This window comes from Sturnus vulgaris, chromosome 7, assembly GCF_052056855.1.
Source record: "Sturnus vulgaris isolate bStuVul1 chromosome 7, bStuVul1.hap1, whole genome shotgun sequence".
Lineage (NCBI taxonomy): Eukaryota > Metazoa > Chordata > Aves > Passeriformes > Sturnidae > Sturnus > Sturnus vulgaris.
In genome coordinates, this window is record NC_142249.1 from 35,689,787 (window position 1) to 35,704,700 (window position 14,914).

General features: G+C 42.1%; 1 protein-coding gene across 2 annotated transcripts; it reads right to left on the minus strand.

Moving 5' to 3' along the window:
• Positions 1-1,334: 1,334 nt before the first annotated feature.
• On the minus strand, positions 1,335-14,364 carry MCM6 (minichromosome maintenance complex component 6). Of its 2 annotated transcripts, none has more exons than XR_015804921.1 (17): positions 14,188-14,343; positions 13,192-13,338; positions 12,510-12,620; positions 11,766-12,015; positions 10,947-11,112; positions 10,713-10,858; positions 9,674-9,824; positions 9,206-9,347; positions 8,776-8,917; positions 8,523-8,630; positions 7,801-7,956; positions 6,631-6,759; positions 5,605-5,766; positions 4,406-4,541; positions 3,954-4,229; positions 2,934-3,073; positions 1,335-2,297 (listed from the first exon to the last, which is right to left on the minus strand). XR_015804921.1 is itself a non-coding variant. In XM_014870810.2 (17 exons), the coding sequence occupies exons 1-17, from the start codon at positions 14,298-14,300 to the stop codon at positions 2,184-2,186; spliced, it is 2,481 nt and encodes an 826-aa protein (XP_014726296.1). In that variant the 5' UTR covers positions 14,301-14,364; the 3' UTR covers positions 1,818-2,183. The 2 variants fall into 2 exon arrangements, 1 of the variants encoding a protein (XP_014726296.1); XM_014870810.2 differs by having other exon boundaries at positions 1,818-2,297; positions 3,954-4,121; positions 14,188-14,364.
• Between the last annotated feature and the right edge of the window lie 550 nt (positions 14,365-14,914).

A 14,914-nucleotide genomic window follows, 5' to 3' on the forward strand; every position in this document is an offset into this window, starting at 1 on the left:
TCTGCATGGCTGGGGCTGGCTCCACCACAGCTCAGGGCATGTAGGGCAGCAGGAGGCAAATTTAGGCTCTAATCCTGGGTGGATAAAGGAAATCTGAGATGTGACCCATCACCCAGCTGGAAAAGCGATTCTGATGTGAATTCAGGCAGCAGCAACAGTGTGCTTCCTCCTGCCCATTAACATCCAGGAATTTCAGTCTCATTTCTTTGCTTTCCAAAGCACTCCCTCCTTCAGCCCTGAAAACACTGCTCTCCCAGCAGGGTGGGCACATTCAGATCACCCACCTGAACTGCTGAAGGGCAGAGCTAACTCAGCTCTTCTGCATTCCAATACAGCGAAACTGAAGAGCTGAGAACATTTTAAAACTGACTAAACACAAAATTCTACACACCTATGAAATGTTGGGTCTGTCTCAGAGAGCATTTCCTTTAATAAGCAGAATTCTGTCTGAAGTGTACCTGCAATCATCTGGGCAAGTTATTGCTGTCAAGCAATATTATCTTTAAGTTACAGCAGGAGACATCCCTCAACATTTGCTGTTACTTAAACCTTATACAGAGGTTATAATTTGTGTTCTTTTACCCTATTTGACCCTATAACTTCGACTCCCAGACGATTTTTTTTCCAGGAAGCCCTAAAGAGCTCATTATAACACTGTGCTCAGTGTTCTGAACAAGTTCCTTCCACTCTGACGCCTGGATAGCAAGTTAAACATTAACTTTACAGCACCACCTGGTGTTTACTTTTTAGTAGAGCTGCATTAACTCAAAAAACGCCGCAGCCTACTGAACTGGGGAAAGAAGCAGTAAAAAATACTTTCTCCTACATGAAGAGTATTTATTTTCAAACAAAGATTGAGAGGAGGGGATGTGGAAATACATAATGAAGGTCAAACATCTTCCTATGGTTATTTCGAAAGTAAAGGAACAACAAAGAATAACATCAGTGTTATTGCAGGTGGGTGGCTATTTTTAATGAAATACAGAATTTGCCAAAATGTGGTTTATGAAAGAAATGAGTGGAGAAGTTACTGCAGTTGGAGTTCGTGTCCAGTGATGGGGTAGTGTTGATGACAAATATTTCTGATTCCCTCCACTCCTTAAACAGAACTGTTATTTTTAATGATATGCTTAGACCAAGGTGTAACTCTCCAAAGCTGGGAGAGACTGAGAGGAAAAGAATACTGCCCTACAAACCAGCTCCACTTCTAAGCCTCCTTCAGAAACAGTTATTTCACATTATTTCTAAATAAAATATGCAATTTTGATATCTTTCACACATTACAAATGTTTCTTAGGTGCTGGTGTCCAGTCAACAAGACAAATATTCAGGTATTTTTAATTCTTAATAGATTATTTAATAATCCTGTAGTTTACAGCAAAAAACTGAGAACAGAAATTCAAACAAAGTTTTCTTATAGAAAGATCTACAAACAGGTTTACAAATATAGTCTTAAAAATCCCACACAAATGGTGGCAGTTTTCAATTCACTTACAAGTCAAGACATTCATCAAGGTTGAGGTTTCTGCCCTGCTGACTTAAACCTTGCTTTGGGCTTGGCTATTTGCAATTTTCTACATTACATATGCAACAGGAGCCTGAACATCTTTAGTCCATCTAAAAAGAAAGAGTAGCAATCAGTTTCTCATTGTCTATTACAGAAAGTTAAAAAAATCTTCTTAAAAGGGAGCATCTGTCATCAGGAAATTTGGTCTTCCTTAAGACATTAAATATTTAGATCACTATTTTTTTCAGCCTCCATTTACAGGCATAAAAACCAGCAATCTCACATGTGAGTAACAACAAACCCACTCTCAAGCATTTAATGAGCTTTTATTTCTGTTAATAAGAAAAACAGTAAAAACCTATAGCATAAAATGTCTACTAAAGAAGAATAATTAAAATTAATCTTATTTAAAACAGAAGCATCTACACAGCTTGATGATGGATAAAGCTATTGGATGATTCTCCTCTGCATCCAGATGATGGCACTGAAATTCAGAGCTATGTGTGTCATGACTTTAAAAGCTTTCTGGGTATACTCAGTACAAGTGAGAAATTTACTGACTACACTCTGGCACAGTCATAGGAATTTAAGGACTTAGCCATACAGCAACCCCTGCAAGAAAAGAATGCCTTTTCCAACTTGCAACCAGTCAGCTCTACAATGCCATTCTCAGCCCTCAGTCATCCAGCAGATAGTTTGGGTTGACAACCAGGTATGGATCATCATCAAAAGTCTCCTCTTCTCTGGATCCTCTCAGTCCTGACTGGGACAGTTCGATCAGAATGTGGTCCTGCAACAGAAAAAGATTTGTGTTAAAACAAGCCCAGAGAGGTTTGTTTGTACTCCTTAAAAGGCATTTTTATATTGGTAGGAGCCCTTATTAATTACTTAGCCCTTTTAATTGTGAACTCCCTCTAACAGATTCTTAACAACAGCATTCAGTGGAGATCACTTTCTATGTTGTATCCTTTCTGAGAACTTTTCAGCTTAGTGCTTTCCAGTTTAATGATTTTGTGTCTTTAAGTGAAAAGTAATTTATTTTGTCATACTTTTTCCTCCAAAATGCCTTCAAACCCCTCTAACTTAAGGCTATCCATTGAATACAAGTGTTAATTGTATTTTTGTATCCTAATGTATAACTAATACTATAGAAAAACAGAAAAATATCACACTGCTGTAATGACATAGTATAGCACTTTGAACTTACAGCCATCTCTAATTTATTTCAATTTTTTTTCTGTAATTACTGTAACAGGTGTTATACAAAGAAGGCACTTATATTGCATTGGTCAATATAATGGAAGAACAAAACAGATTTCTCCAAACAGGAATGTATTCTACTAAAAATGAAACATTTTAAATATTTAAGTTACAACCCTATACAAGTTAAAACCCTTTTTCACTATCCACACATCTCTATACATACATAATGTGTAAGTCGGTGAATGACCCTCTCTATGATCTTCTTTTTATTTATTAGTTCCTCTTCAGATTCGATTTCAGATTCGATTTCCTTTAGATACCAATTAATAAGTTCACTCCTCTTTAGTGCTGCATCGTCCTCTTCTGCAGAGAAAATAATTTGCATAAACACAGCAGCAGTAAACTACCACTCAAACCATAGGAGAAAAGGATTTACACATTAACATTCACAATGCTGAAGAGAGAAACATGCTTTTTAAGTTGTTTAGAAACTGTCAGACTTCAGGGTTTTTTTCTTAAAGCATTATATTTTGCACAGGAAGGTGTGTCATGGTTTAATTGGAGATAATTAGATTGAGAATGAAAGCTTTCAGTTCTATGCTTTCAAATGGCTCCCAAATCCCATCAGCTTCAAGAAAAACCAGTCACAAGAACTCACACACCTTTCCTCTAAGTAAGGGCTAAAGAGAAACCATTGTCACACAAAGCCAGGAGTCATCCTCCTGCATGAACTCAGCATTTGGACAGACATTGTCATTTCCACACCCTTCCAAATGCTTCGTAGCTTTAGTATCTGCTATGAGACAACTGCATTTCATTGCAGGAGTAGCCTCATTGCAGCTGAAATACTTTAGCTTCTGAAGAACTAGCCCAGCCATTTACTTAAGACAGGCTGTGGTTGCTGGCATGCATTAAAGCTCCTGCTCCAGTTTCCCCTGCTGCAGACTCTTCTAGCTTGGTTACATCATTGTGTGCTACAAATCCTCTTCTGGCTCTGATCTGCTGACATGCTCCTCAGATTAATGGGTTTTGATAAATGATTAAGATAACAGAGCTGGAAACTCCAGGAAGTTCTATTTGCATCACCAGATGTAGTATTGTCATATGAGCATAGATCTACACCTGACCTGACAAGTTTGTTGTTTTAACAGGAGTGAAAATCCCATATACAACAGCAAGAGATACAGTAACAATTGCTCCCTGACCTCAGGGTCTGCCTTCTTTGCAATAAAGAAATTCTTACCTTCCTCTGCTTTCCTGAGGTGCAGCACCAGGAGATTGGAAATCCGTCGGTACTCAGAGAAGCCCAGCCTGAGAGAAGCTTTGGGTGCAGCATCCTTGCTCACATCTTCAGAATGGCCATTGATCCCATTCACAAGACCATTGACCCCAGCTGGAGCTTCTGCCTCGCCTGTTTGGACACATGCCCACGTTTAAAGCTGCCACATCCTTTAGCTATTTACTACTCTGAGCACTGAAAAGCCTTCCATTGACCAACCAGGTGAGTTGCTGAAGGAGGCTGAAGAAGCAAGAGAGTTAAGAACAGGAGTCCAGATTTCTAGAACTAGATAAGAACTAGATAAGATTAGATAAGAAGCAGGTGAGAAACTGAAGAGAAACACATGCTCAATCAAAATAAGCTGTAAAGACTGCAAGGACTTTCCCCTTTGAAATATTTCTCTGTAAGTAACTTACCATTGACTCCATCTTGGTCCTCTTGATCCTCCATTTGCTGTTCATCATCTTGGTCTAAATTGACGTCAGGAGTCTCAACTCTAATGATGGACTTATTTAAAAGCCTGAAAGCTTCCTTCACATGTTTTGGGTGAACCTGAGGAAGATTTGAAAAAATATATATTAAATGGGCACAGGGGCTCTTCTGGTTTTCCAAGAGCTCCAGAAACTCATCTCTGACTCTGACAAAGGGATTTTCTATGCATCTCACCTGATTAATCTGAACAGTAAAGACTCTGCAAGTTAAATTATATCATGCTACAAGTACTCCAAGGTCATGCAAGGTTATGGAGGGAAAAGCAGCCTGATTAATCTTTCAGGATTTAGCAATCATGTGAAGTTGATAAATTTTTTACTGAGCCAAGAACATTTGGGAAAAAGATCAGTGGAGCAAGAAACATGAAAGAAATGGGTCTGAACAGAGACATTATGAAAGAGAGATGTAATTAATGATACTCTCCTCCAGAACTGAAAAGCAAAACTTGGAAAAATCATCTGTAGCTGAGTCATAAGCCAAAAGCTATCTGTTTCTTTATAAGCTGAATTTAATTTAAAAGAACCCAAAAGGTGTCCTTACACAACCAGTGAGCAAGGTTCCATCCCTCTATGTGTCACATAGCCTCTAATCAACATTTCAAAAGGCCTGTTGGGTTTGAAAGCAGGGACTGGAGGGGCAGTAATCACACTACAGTTAACAGCCAGAACACAATATGCTTTTCAGCATATTTTCAGGAGCTTGGATCACACACACAGGTACTCTTGGAAAGGTTCAGATACTTTGATGAACTTTGGCTTCTTAGATTGCAAATGGAAAAGAGCCAAGAGATTACAAACTGTGAAAGCTCAGGAGAGAAACTGCCAACAGCCCTGGCTTACCTACAGTGACCTAAAGTAGCAGGTGACTGTCACGATTTAATGAGTGTGCTGACACAGCTGTGATACAGAATCATGCAAGTTGTCACTTTGAACCAGTTGACCTCATTTTTACCAGTCATCTCTTAAACACAGTGTTTCTGGCATACAGACTCAGAGTATGAGCACAACTCAAGCTCTCCTCCTCACCCACAGGACTACATCCAATATCACAGTCAAACAGCAAGTGCAGAACTGCCAGACATTCCCATGAACGTGTACCCAAAGTTCCATCATTCCCCTGTTACCTCATCACAGCAGTGCATGCGGGCCATGGCCTCAGACAGGCGGATCATGCTCTCCAGCTGCCTCACCGTGATCCTCCAGGATGACTTGGTCACTCCAGAGCCGTCGCGCTGCCGCAGCCGCTTGTACTGCTCCACTATGAAGTCCTCAGACTCCTTGGATATCTGTGTGGCATCAAACAGAGTGACAGGAGTTCCACTGGCCAGAGTATTAAAGCTTCTTCTTCTTGCTTTAGATTGGCAGTTCCCAGCCTTTGGTGTACTGGCTACTGCTTTTATCTGAAATATTCTGTGCTCACACATACTCCATGAAAGTATAAGGACAATCACATTATGTTGAAATTATTCTGTAATAATGATTACATTTACTGTAATGTCATTATCACTGATATTACAGTAAGTATGTAGCTGCATTAATTATTTTATAATAGATTTTTTTATAATTTCTATTTTTCTGTTCCACTGACTTGTTTCCAGGCATAATTCATGTCTGTCCCTACTAGACTAATCTGACTTATGAAAAACCCAACACATAGCCCATCCAAGCTGCTACATGGATAGACCCCAAAAAAATCTGTAGTTAGATCAGTTTCCCATGTTCTGTATTTTACCAAAACACAAAGAAATAGAGGCATAATACCCTTTTAAAATAAAGACAAACAAACTGATTAAGCAATAAGTCAATAAAATACAAAAAACTCTGCAGCAGCCATGTTGAATAACCCACACCTGTGAGGTATGAGAAGGCCAAGAAGTGATCCCTCAATTGTTCTAGACAAAAGTTAAGAACTGCCATGGACTATAGCAGTCTCAGCAGGGCTGGCTGGGTTTCTGGAGTTTAGGAATACCAGGTTCCAAAATACACTCTCTTTCTAGGTAATAACTTGAGTTTATGGCTCCTTCCTTGGGAGAACACTATCCCAAGTGTCTTGGCATTTTCTGGAGAAAAGCCTACTGCAAACTGACTGTTCCTTTGGACCTCCTCAGACAGAACAACTGCTCCACAGTTTACTTCAAAAGTAGAATTACCTTTGGTTTAAACTGTCTTGCAAACAGCAGATACCTTCGGATATCATCCAAGGAATACACACGGTCAACAGACTCCTCCACTCGGGAATGCAGATCCACGATGCGCCGGGCAATGGCGTAATCTGTCACCTGGGATATTGGGGCTGTGTCAGGATCACTTGCACAGCATCAGCCAAAGAGCACAACAACAGCTCTATTCTTCCTTCCCAATCACCCTGCTCACTTGTAATCCTCATGGCAGAGCTAGCCCTTCCAGTAGCCAAATTCTCTGCCAGGAGGTCCAGGAGAATACACTGGGGGTTTTTAATATAAGGAAACACTGCAGAGGAGGGATAAAAGGCACTTTTAGGATTTATAACCTCTTGGAACTCTCTTGGGTAACAATTTAGCCAGAGAACAGGCAGAAAGCAGCACTCTGCAGCGTGGGAACTTTCTTCCTTTTTAGCCTGCTCTGTCTCTCTCACCAGTCCCTTCTCAATTAGATAATCACTCTGAGCAGAACAGTGGCTGAACCAACATTAATCTCTGGATCTCATGCATTCCCAAGGCAAATGCCACATAGACAGGTGGCAGCAGTCTCAGCCTTAGTGACCAGCCATTTGTAAAAATGACTAATGGCATTAGTTTGCAGGTCAAACCACTACAGGATGAAAAGGCAGTGTCCTTGTATTCAGCAAAGCATGTTCAAATTTGTACTGCCAGCTTTTAGCTGCACAGACAGAGTAGAAAAGCAGGAGCAAGACACTCTCATGAGATTTGCTTCACTTAAAATTGCAGAGGGCCACGAAGAAGGTCAGAGGGCAGGAGAACATGATGTATGAGAAGCTAGAAGAGCCAGGTCTGTTCAGCTTGAAAGGAAAGCAACTGCTTTACCAGCCAGCATAAATGTGATGAAGCCAAATAGTTCCTGGGTAAGAGGCAACTCACATGAACTGAACCATTAGTAATTCTGATTATATATATATGTTATTATTTTCTGAACACATGAGAGTTGTCACACACTGCAGGGGCCTGGAGAGACTGCAGAATCTCCATCCTTGGAGATACTCAAAACCCACCAGTTCAAGTCTTGGCAAACTGTTCTCAATGATCTGTTTGAGTGCAAGGTTAGATTAGAGACCTCAAGGGATCTTTTCTGTCACAAAATGTTCTATAATTCTTTAAAATTACCTCATTACATTCATCCACAAGGATGAAGAAGAGATCAAAGCGGGACATGATGGGCGCTGACAGGTTGATATTTTGTTTCAGTGACTTGGATCGGTCATAGCGGCCACCAACTGGGTTTGCTGCAGCCAAAATGGAGGTCCTGGCATTCAGAGTAGCCTGACAGTGGGCAAAAATAAATTAAAATAGACCTGTGTCTGTGACCACTTCCTAAACCAACTCATTGCAACCCAAATGGGTCAGATAACACCTTTTAGATGGAGTTCAATGCAGGTATTACAACAATCACCCCTCAAAAGCACCCAACTCCACCAACAAGCCCTTTCCAACCAGCTCTCTGCCCGAGGACACAGTTTGATGATCAATATTGAAGCATTGTCTCACTCTTGCCAACAATACTGAAACAAGCCCTTAAAATTGCTTCTCACAAGATCCTGTTTTTCTACAAACAAACACCATTCTGTAACCTTTTTTGGGGTTACTTCAAGTTTAGGCTTTTCCCATTTTCTGTTTCCTATCCACTACTGTCTCTTTTTATCTCTCAGCAACGTTTCTGATCTTCTTTGGGTATGTGCCACAAAAACTTTGCAACAAGTGATCTCTGTCCTGCCACAGTGAGGCAGCTGCAGAGGTGACACGAAGATCTGGCAGGTGAAGTCACATCAGGACATGTAACAAGCAGTCAGGTGATGCTACAGACTACACAGAGGAGTAGTGCAAGCTACCTTCACTCCAGCTTTAGTAATGGATATTGTCTGCTGTTCCATTGCCTCATGAATGGCTACTTGATCCCGCACGTCCATCTTGTCAAATTCATCAATGCAACAAACCCCCTGCAGTGGAAAAACGAAAATAAGTGACCCAGATTCCATCGCTTTTGGAACAAAAAACCATCACTAAGACAATTTAGGGTTCTCTGTCATTAATCAAACTCATTCTAGGAATGAAGGAACCTCTCCCTCCCCTTCCCAGACTCACGTTATCTGCCAGCATCAGTGCTCCAGCCTCAATGACAAACTCGTGGGACTCCTCATCTTTCACCACAGCCGCTGTCAGACCTGCAGCACTGGAGGCTTTGCCGCTGGTGTACACAGCACGGGGACTGAACTCATCCACGTGCCTGTGGAAACGAGTAATAAACCCTTCAGTATTTTTTCTCTCTCTGATATTTTTAAATGTGCAATTAATTTGTATTTTTAATAGTCAACGTTCTTTGGAAACATTTGGAAATTCCTACGTTGTATTTGCTTTAGCCCTGTTCAAATACAACCACATCCACACAATCACTGGGAAATATTCTCATAATATTTTACTTCCCTTTCCTGTGTTTAACACAGAAAAAGGCACAGTGCGCATTTATAGCTCTTGTCACACTGGACAGTATTTAAATACTGGGTCTTAATCTTACTTTAGAAATTGACTCTTGGCTGTACTTGGATCACCAACAACACAAACATTGATGTCCCCACGCAATGAAGTGCCTTCTGAAGTGGTCTTGGGAACTCCTCCAAAGAGCATCAGCAGGACCCCACGTTTTACTTCATCATTACCTGCCCCAGAAAAGACATTAAACTAAACACCCAAAGAAAACACCACAGTTTTCATATTTAAAAAAAATCTTCATCCCACTAGAATTTTAGAACATTTGGGCACATCCACTCGGAATTCACCTATTTGCAGGCCTTAATGATTAAACACCACGAATACTCAAAAAAATAGATTTTCCTCTTCTAGCACAACCAGTGTTGAGGGGGAGATTTTGTGGTAGCTGGCAAAGAGCTTTCAACCTTTCCCAAAAACTACAGAGACAGCAAAAGGAATTAATATTTACACAAGTGAAATCTTCCCTCTCTTGAGGCCACAAACAGCTTCTTACCATGGATAGTGGGGAAGAGGCTGGTGCACAGATTATGGTAAAGATTCTTATCTTGGCTCATTTCAAAAACCTTTTCCCACTCTTTCACAGACATTTGGTTTTTAATGCTTTCTGCAGTCTGTTCTTCATCTCGAAGCTCTTTTCCACCAAACTAAACCAAGGAAATAAAACAGCAATAAAAGTAATAACAGAGTCACTAATGAATGTGAGCACTACATATAAGTCACAAGAACTTGATCTGAAATCTAGATGGGAGGAACACACTCTGAAAAGCAGCCCTTAGGCTAAGTAACCTCATCACCTCATACCTTTAAAAACCAATAGCCAATTTCCTAGCAGGCAAAATCAATGGTGTAACTTCAGTTAGGGACAAAATCCCAAGTGAGTTGCTTGTACGGAGATTAAAAAAAGCGTAAAACTGATACGATTTCCTTTGACTAAAATTGTCTTTGTAAGCATTCTTACATTAACTGGAACTTCCAAGGTCCTTTGTTGCTGTGAAATGGGGCCCAGAAACTTCTTTTCCCAGAACATACCAGATACTCTTTTTATCCTATGTGATGGTCATGCTATTAGCAGAATGATAGATTACAGAATCACACCATGCCAAAACCCAGACTAGTCAGTATTATTCATGTTGCAGTAACATCCCAAGATGTCACTTGATAAATCAGAGGGAACAAAAAGGACCCCAGTTTTTTCTGTGACAAAATGCAGCAACAAGATTTCTTGGAAGAAAAGGAAATGCTGCAGAAATAGATGAAAGCTGAATGGACTACATGTGCCAGTTAGCTGTTTAGAACAAACTGTAACATTGGCAAATAATCACATCTGTGGAAAATGCAAGAAAGCAAACAAAGACAAGAAAAGAACCTTACTAGGTAAATTCAATGAGAATATAAAGACTGTCAAACCAACACAGAAAGGTGGCACACATGCACACTTAAAGCTTTACCCACTCCTACTCCCTAATTTGAGGGAAAATCATACAGAACAGAAATCACCAACACCTTTAAGCCTCCTTTCTCTGCAGACTCACCCGTGGATTTGTTGGTGCAACATAACAAGCCAGAAAGACAAGCTTATAGGAGAGCTCCCGGACCCCCAGGGCACGCAGTCCCCGGATGCCTTCGGTCTCGTAGCCCTCTGTCCCTGTCACCCGCGAGCCGGTCTCTGCGCGTAACCCTGCCAGGGAAACAGGAGTCAGGACAGCGGCTCCCAGCACCAGCTGGGATGGGAGGACACCTCATGGAGGTCATGAGTAGCAACAAACCCGGTGTGGAGAGCTGGGACACGTCAGGCACGACGATCAGTGAGCCGGTGAAGTCACATTTGTCACCTGCCTGGGCAGACTCCACGGCCTCTGCGCGCAGGATCACCTCCAGGCTGCGGGGAATGCTGCCGCGCGGCAGCTCGCCCTGCGTCTCCTGGATGCGCACCTGGCAGGGACAGAAGGTTCAACACCGAGCATGTCACCAGATCTGAAACTGCTTCAACAGCTACACTGCTAACAGATGTGTTAAACTGCATCTGGCTGATGCCATCCACATCAATCCCTCTTACAATACGACAAACAACCAAATATCCCTTCACTAATCAGCATCTAAGGAGTTTTCGAGCAGCTTAGAGGATGCACAAAGGTCACAGTGACAATTCTGAAAAGTAACCTGAAAATTTCAGTTAATGTGACTGACATAAAATACAATTGTGGGATGTGAAGTGCTGAGGATTTGGGAGAGTAAATGAACTTGGAAGAGCTGCAGATACCAATAAGCACCTATTTTCATACTTGTATTAAGCAGCTACGCATGATGTACTGGCAACATAAGACTAACTCTGGCTTCAATATGTGGGGTTTCAGTGGCTTACTTAGACAACAAATGTCATACAACAAAACCAATTAATTTCCTGTTCTTAAACATAAGTCTTCCAGAGACAGGAAGAACCCTTTAGCAGAAATTGCAGTGCCTTTTTTTGAGGTCTTGACAGAACAAAAATTAACCATCTTCAACGTGTAGAAATACAAACAACACCTTCCAACTACCACAGGAACATTACTGGTTGTCATCACCCCCCAACATCACCCCTGTACCTTTTGGAAATCAACAAATCTTGATTTGTTTGTGTCCAGCAGGAATCTCTTTCTGTTGGCACAGACTGGGTTTCTGCAGATGTTTGGCTGGGTGTATTTGAATTGCTGCTCTACATCTTTGATCACTGTCTGGCAGTCGAGGCACAGGAAGGTTCCACTGACCAGCTCTGGATGGACGGGGTGGGTACGAACCACCTGCCCACTGATACGCAGCAGGGAGCCAATTTTTGCTGAAGTCAGCTCTCGAATTCTGTTTAAAACAGAAATTCACAAGGATTAAATTATTGGGTTAAATTCTTGGGACAATTTTAGGCCCAGGGTACTAAGATACAATATAGTGTCACTCTGACTAAAGAACTGATGTAACAAACAAAAGAAACAAACCTACTACAATATAATCTCATTTTATAATTTTACATGAACTTTCAGATTAATACTAAAGGTCAAGCCAATGGAAAAGTTACATCACTAGTACTTCAAAAGCAACACACACTAAATTTCTTTTGAACAAGAGAACATATTTCACTTTTTTATGAAACATGATGAATTTAAGTATCTGAGTGTGATTTGCAAATGAAAAACTGTGTCAAAAAATCTCTTGCACAAGATCAGGAAACTTAGTTACAACTGTACTGGCCAACTGCACATTTCACACTATATAACCAAAACATTTTCAGCATGCTTTGAGATGTTTTTCCCTGGTAGTAAAACAGCACAAGTTCCTGGAATTAATAATCATCTTACTTGTGTCTGGTAGGCAGGTCCTGGAATGCAACATAAAAGTCCTTGTTTGCAGGAACATTTCCATGGTCTCTGGCAAAAGTCTTCGTTGCTCGACATAGGTATGGATAAACCCTGAAATATGGGGAAAAAAAGTTCAAATTTTAGAGAAACTATCAAAATATCTTCTCTACTTTAGGTTATATCAAAGGCTTGTATCAGATTTCCAGGTTTATCTTTTAATGCTATGTTGTATAACCCAAAAAAAGACACTCTAAATATGCTAAATGTGACATCACAGCATAATAATGTTATTTGCACTATTGTTTGATAACAGACCTTTAAAAGTCTCATTTTATGACACTTTTATCCTTATGTTAAGGATAAAGTCAAGTTGGTCAAAGTGTGTGAGCAACTCAATTAAATATTGTCAGACCATGAAATTTTAGAGTTTATTCTGTATTCTCATATTGACCACCTACTTGTTTACCACATTAAATGCAATTACCTAGTTAACTAATGGTTTCCAGAGAGGAATCCACTGTGAAATGCCTTTAATCAGTAAAAAAAAGAAAAACATTAAAGATAAGGTTTTCAGGATACAGAAAAAAGATAAGCCTCTTATTTTTTTACAAGCAAAACATTATGGGCTTGAGACTCCAGCAGAGCTCAGCTTTACCTGAAAAAAACCCACTGTACGTTTTACCTGTAAAATTCCTCCTGAATAGTGGTAGAGAGCTGCTGATTGAACTGCTCCAAATCTGCAAAGCTGACAATCAACGTGTTCCGCTCCGGCCGGATCAGTTCTTCAGCATCTCGCAAGTACTTGACCTCCCCATCGCTGTTCTGGAACCTGAAAGTGATTCAGGAACACGTTTCACAGTCATACACCAGGCAGCAAATGAATACTTTTGAATTCAGGTGAAAAGACAGAGAAAAGGATCACTCACATTCAGGCATCTCACAGCCCCTTGCAAAGCCCTTTTCCAGCAATATTTCTTCTTCCACCCCCTTGCTACATCTGCTCTATCCACACCCTAGCACAGACACACCGGGTTTACATTTCATATAGCAGGAGAGTTGTCCCAGTGCCAGACAAAATTTCATTTAAGGTTTAACAATGGCTCTGCATCAGCAAACAAGGTTTTGTTTCCTCTGAGTGATGTTAATGGTTTCCTTATTTGATGTGGATGGGCCCCTCAGGGAGCCAGATGTATTAACATGTAACACCCAAGCCGTGGAAAGGGTTTTCAACATAGCTGTGACAAAACTTTGTTAAAAGGGACCAAACGCACCTAAAAAAATCATATAACCATAAAATGATTTGGTTTAGAAGAGATTTTAAGATAATCTTGTTTCAACCCCCTGCCATGGGCAGGAACACTTTCGACTACACAAGGCTGCCCAAAGCCACATTCAAACTGGCCTTGGACACTTCCAGGACATCCCAACTTCTCTGGGCATCGTTTCCACGGAAACTCTCCGAGAAGGGTTTTGCGTACCAGGAGTGCTACCTTCCTACAAGTTCCTCCAGGCAGGGCCTGAGACCACAGCAGAGCTTTTCCAGCTGAACGCCAAGGAGAGGGGGCACCAGGCCCCGACATGATCTCTCCAAATGGCGGCCCCTCCGTGAGACGCTGCCGGCCCGCCACCCTCTGCCGGCCCTGCCCGCCCGCCGCCAGGCCCGGCCCCCGGCACTCACTCTTCTAGGAAGTCCAAGAACAACTTCTGGCACTTCTCGGCCACCTCATCGCGGACCTGCTGGTGCTGCGGCGCGGCGCCCGCGCCCCCCACGGCCGCCACTGCCAGATCCATCCCGATCGCTGCCCCGGCCCGGCCCCACAGCGGTTCGCGCCACACCGCGCACCACGTGGGCCGCGCGTCCGCCGCGCCGGCCAATCGGCGAGCGCTGTGCCGCAGAGCCCCGCCCCCCGCGGCCGTTTTCGCGCCAAAGGCGAGGGGCGGGCAGGGCTGAGGGCGGGCTCTGAGGCAGCAGCGGCCCGCCCCGAGCTGTGTTGTCAGCGACAGCGAACGGAGCCGGCTGTGGGCTTGTCAGCGAGCTACTCAGTGCTGCGGATGGCTTAGAACCCTGCCACAATGTTTCCCGTTGAGAAATAGAGGCATGGACTGCTAAGGGGTTGTTTCCCGTTGAGAAACAGAGGCATGGAATGCTAAGGGGTTGTAAGGGACCTTAAAGATCATCTAGTCCCAACCCACCTGCCATGTGAGGGACACCACCCACTCGACCATGTAGCTCGGGGCCTTGTATCCAACCTGGTCTTGAACCCTGTCAGGGATGGGGAATCCACCACCTCCCTAAGCAACCCCTTCCACTGTGTCACCATGCTTATTGTGAAGAATTTCTTCCTAATGCCTCTTTTAAATTCCCCTTTTTCAATTTGTCTCCATTCCCCTTGTCCTGTCACTAC

What these genes read in the sequence shown, in the direction of transcription:
- MCM6 (XM_014870810.2), bottom strand. Translation starts at nt 14,300, where the DNA reads ATGGATCTGGCAGTGGCGGCCGTGGGGGGCGCGGGCGCCGCGCCGCAG. An exon ending in TTCTTGGACTTCCTAGAAGA is followed by an intron (nt 13,339 to 14,187) that starts GTGAGTGCCGGG and finishes AATCACTTTCAG; the next exon opens with GTTCCAGAACAGCGATGGGG. An exon ending in GTCCCAGCTCTCCACACCGG is followed by an intron (nt 10,859 to 10,946) that starts GTTTGTTGCTAC and finishes TTTCCCTGGCAG; the next exon opens with GGTTACGCGCAGAGACCGGC.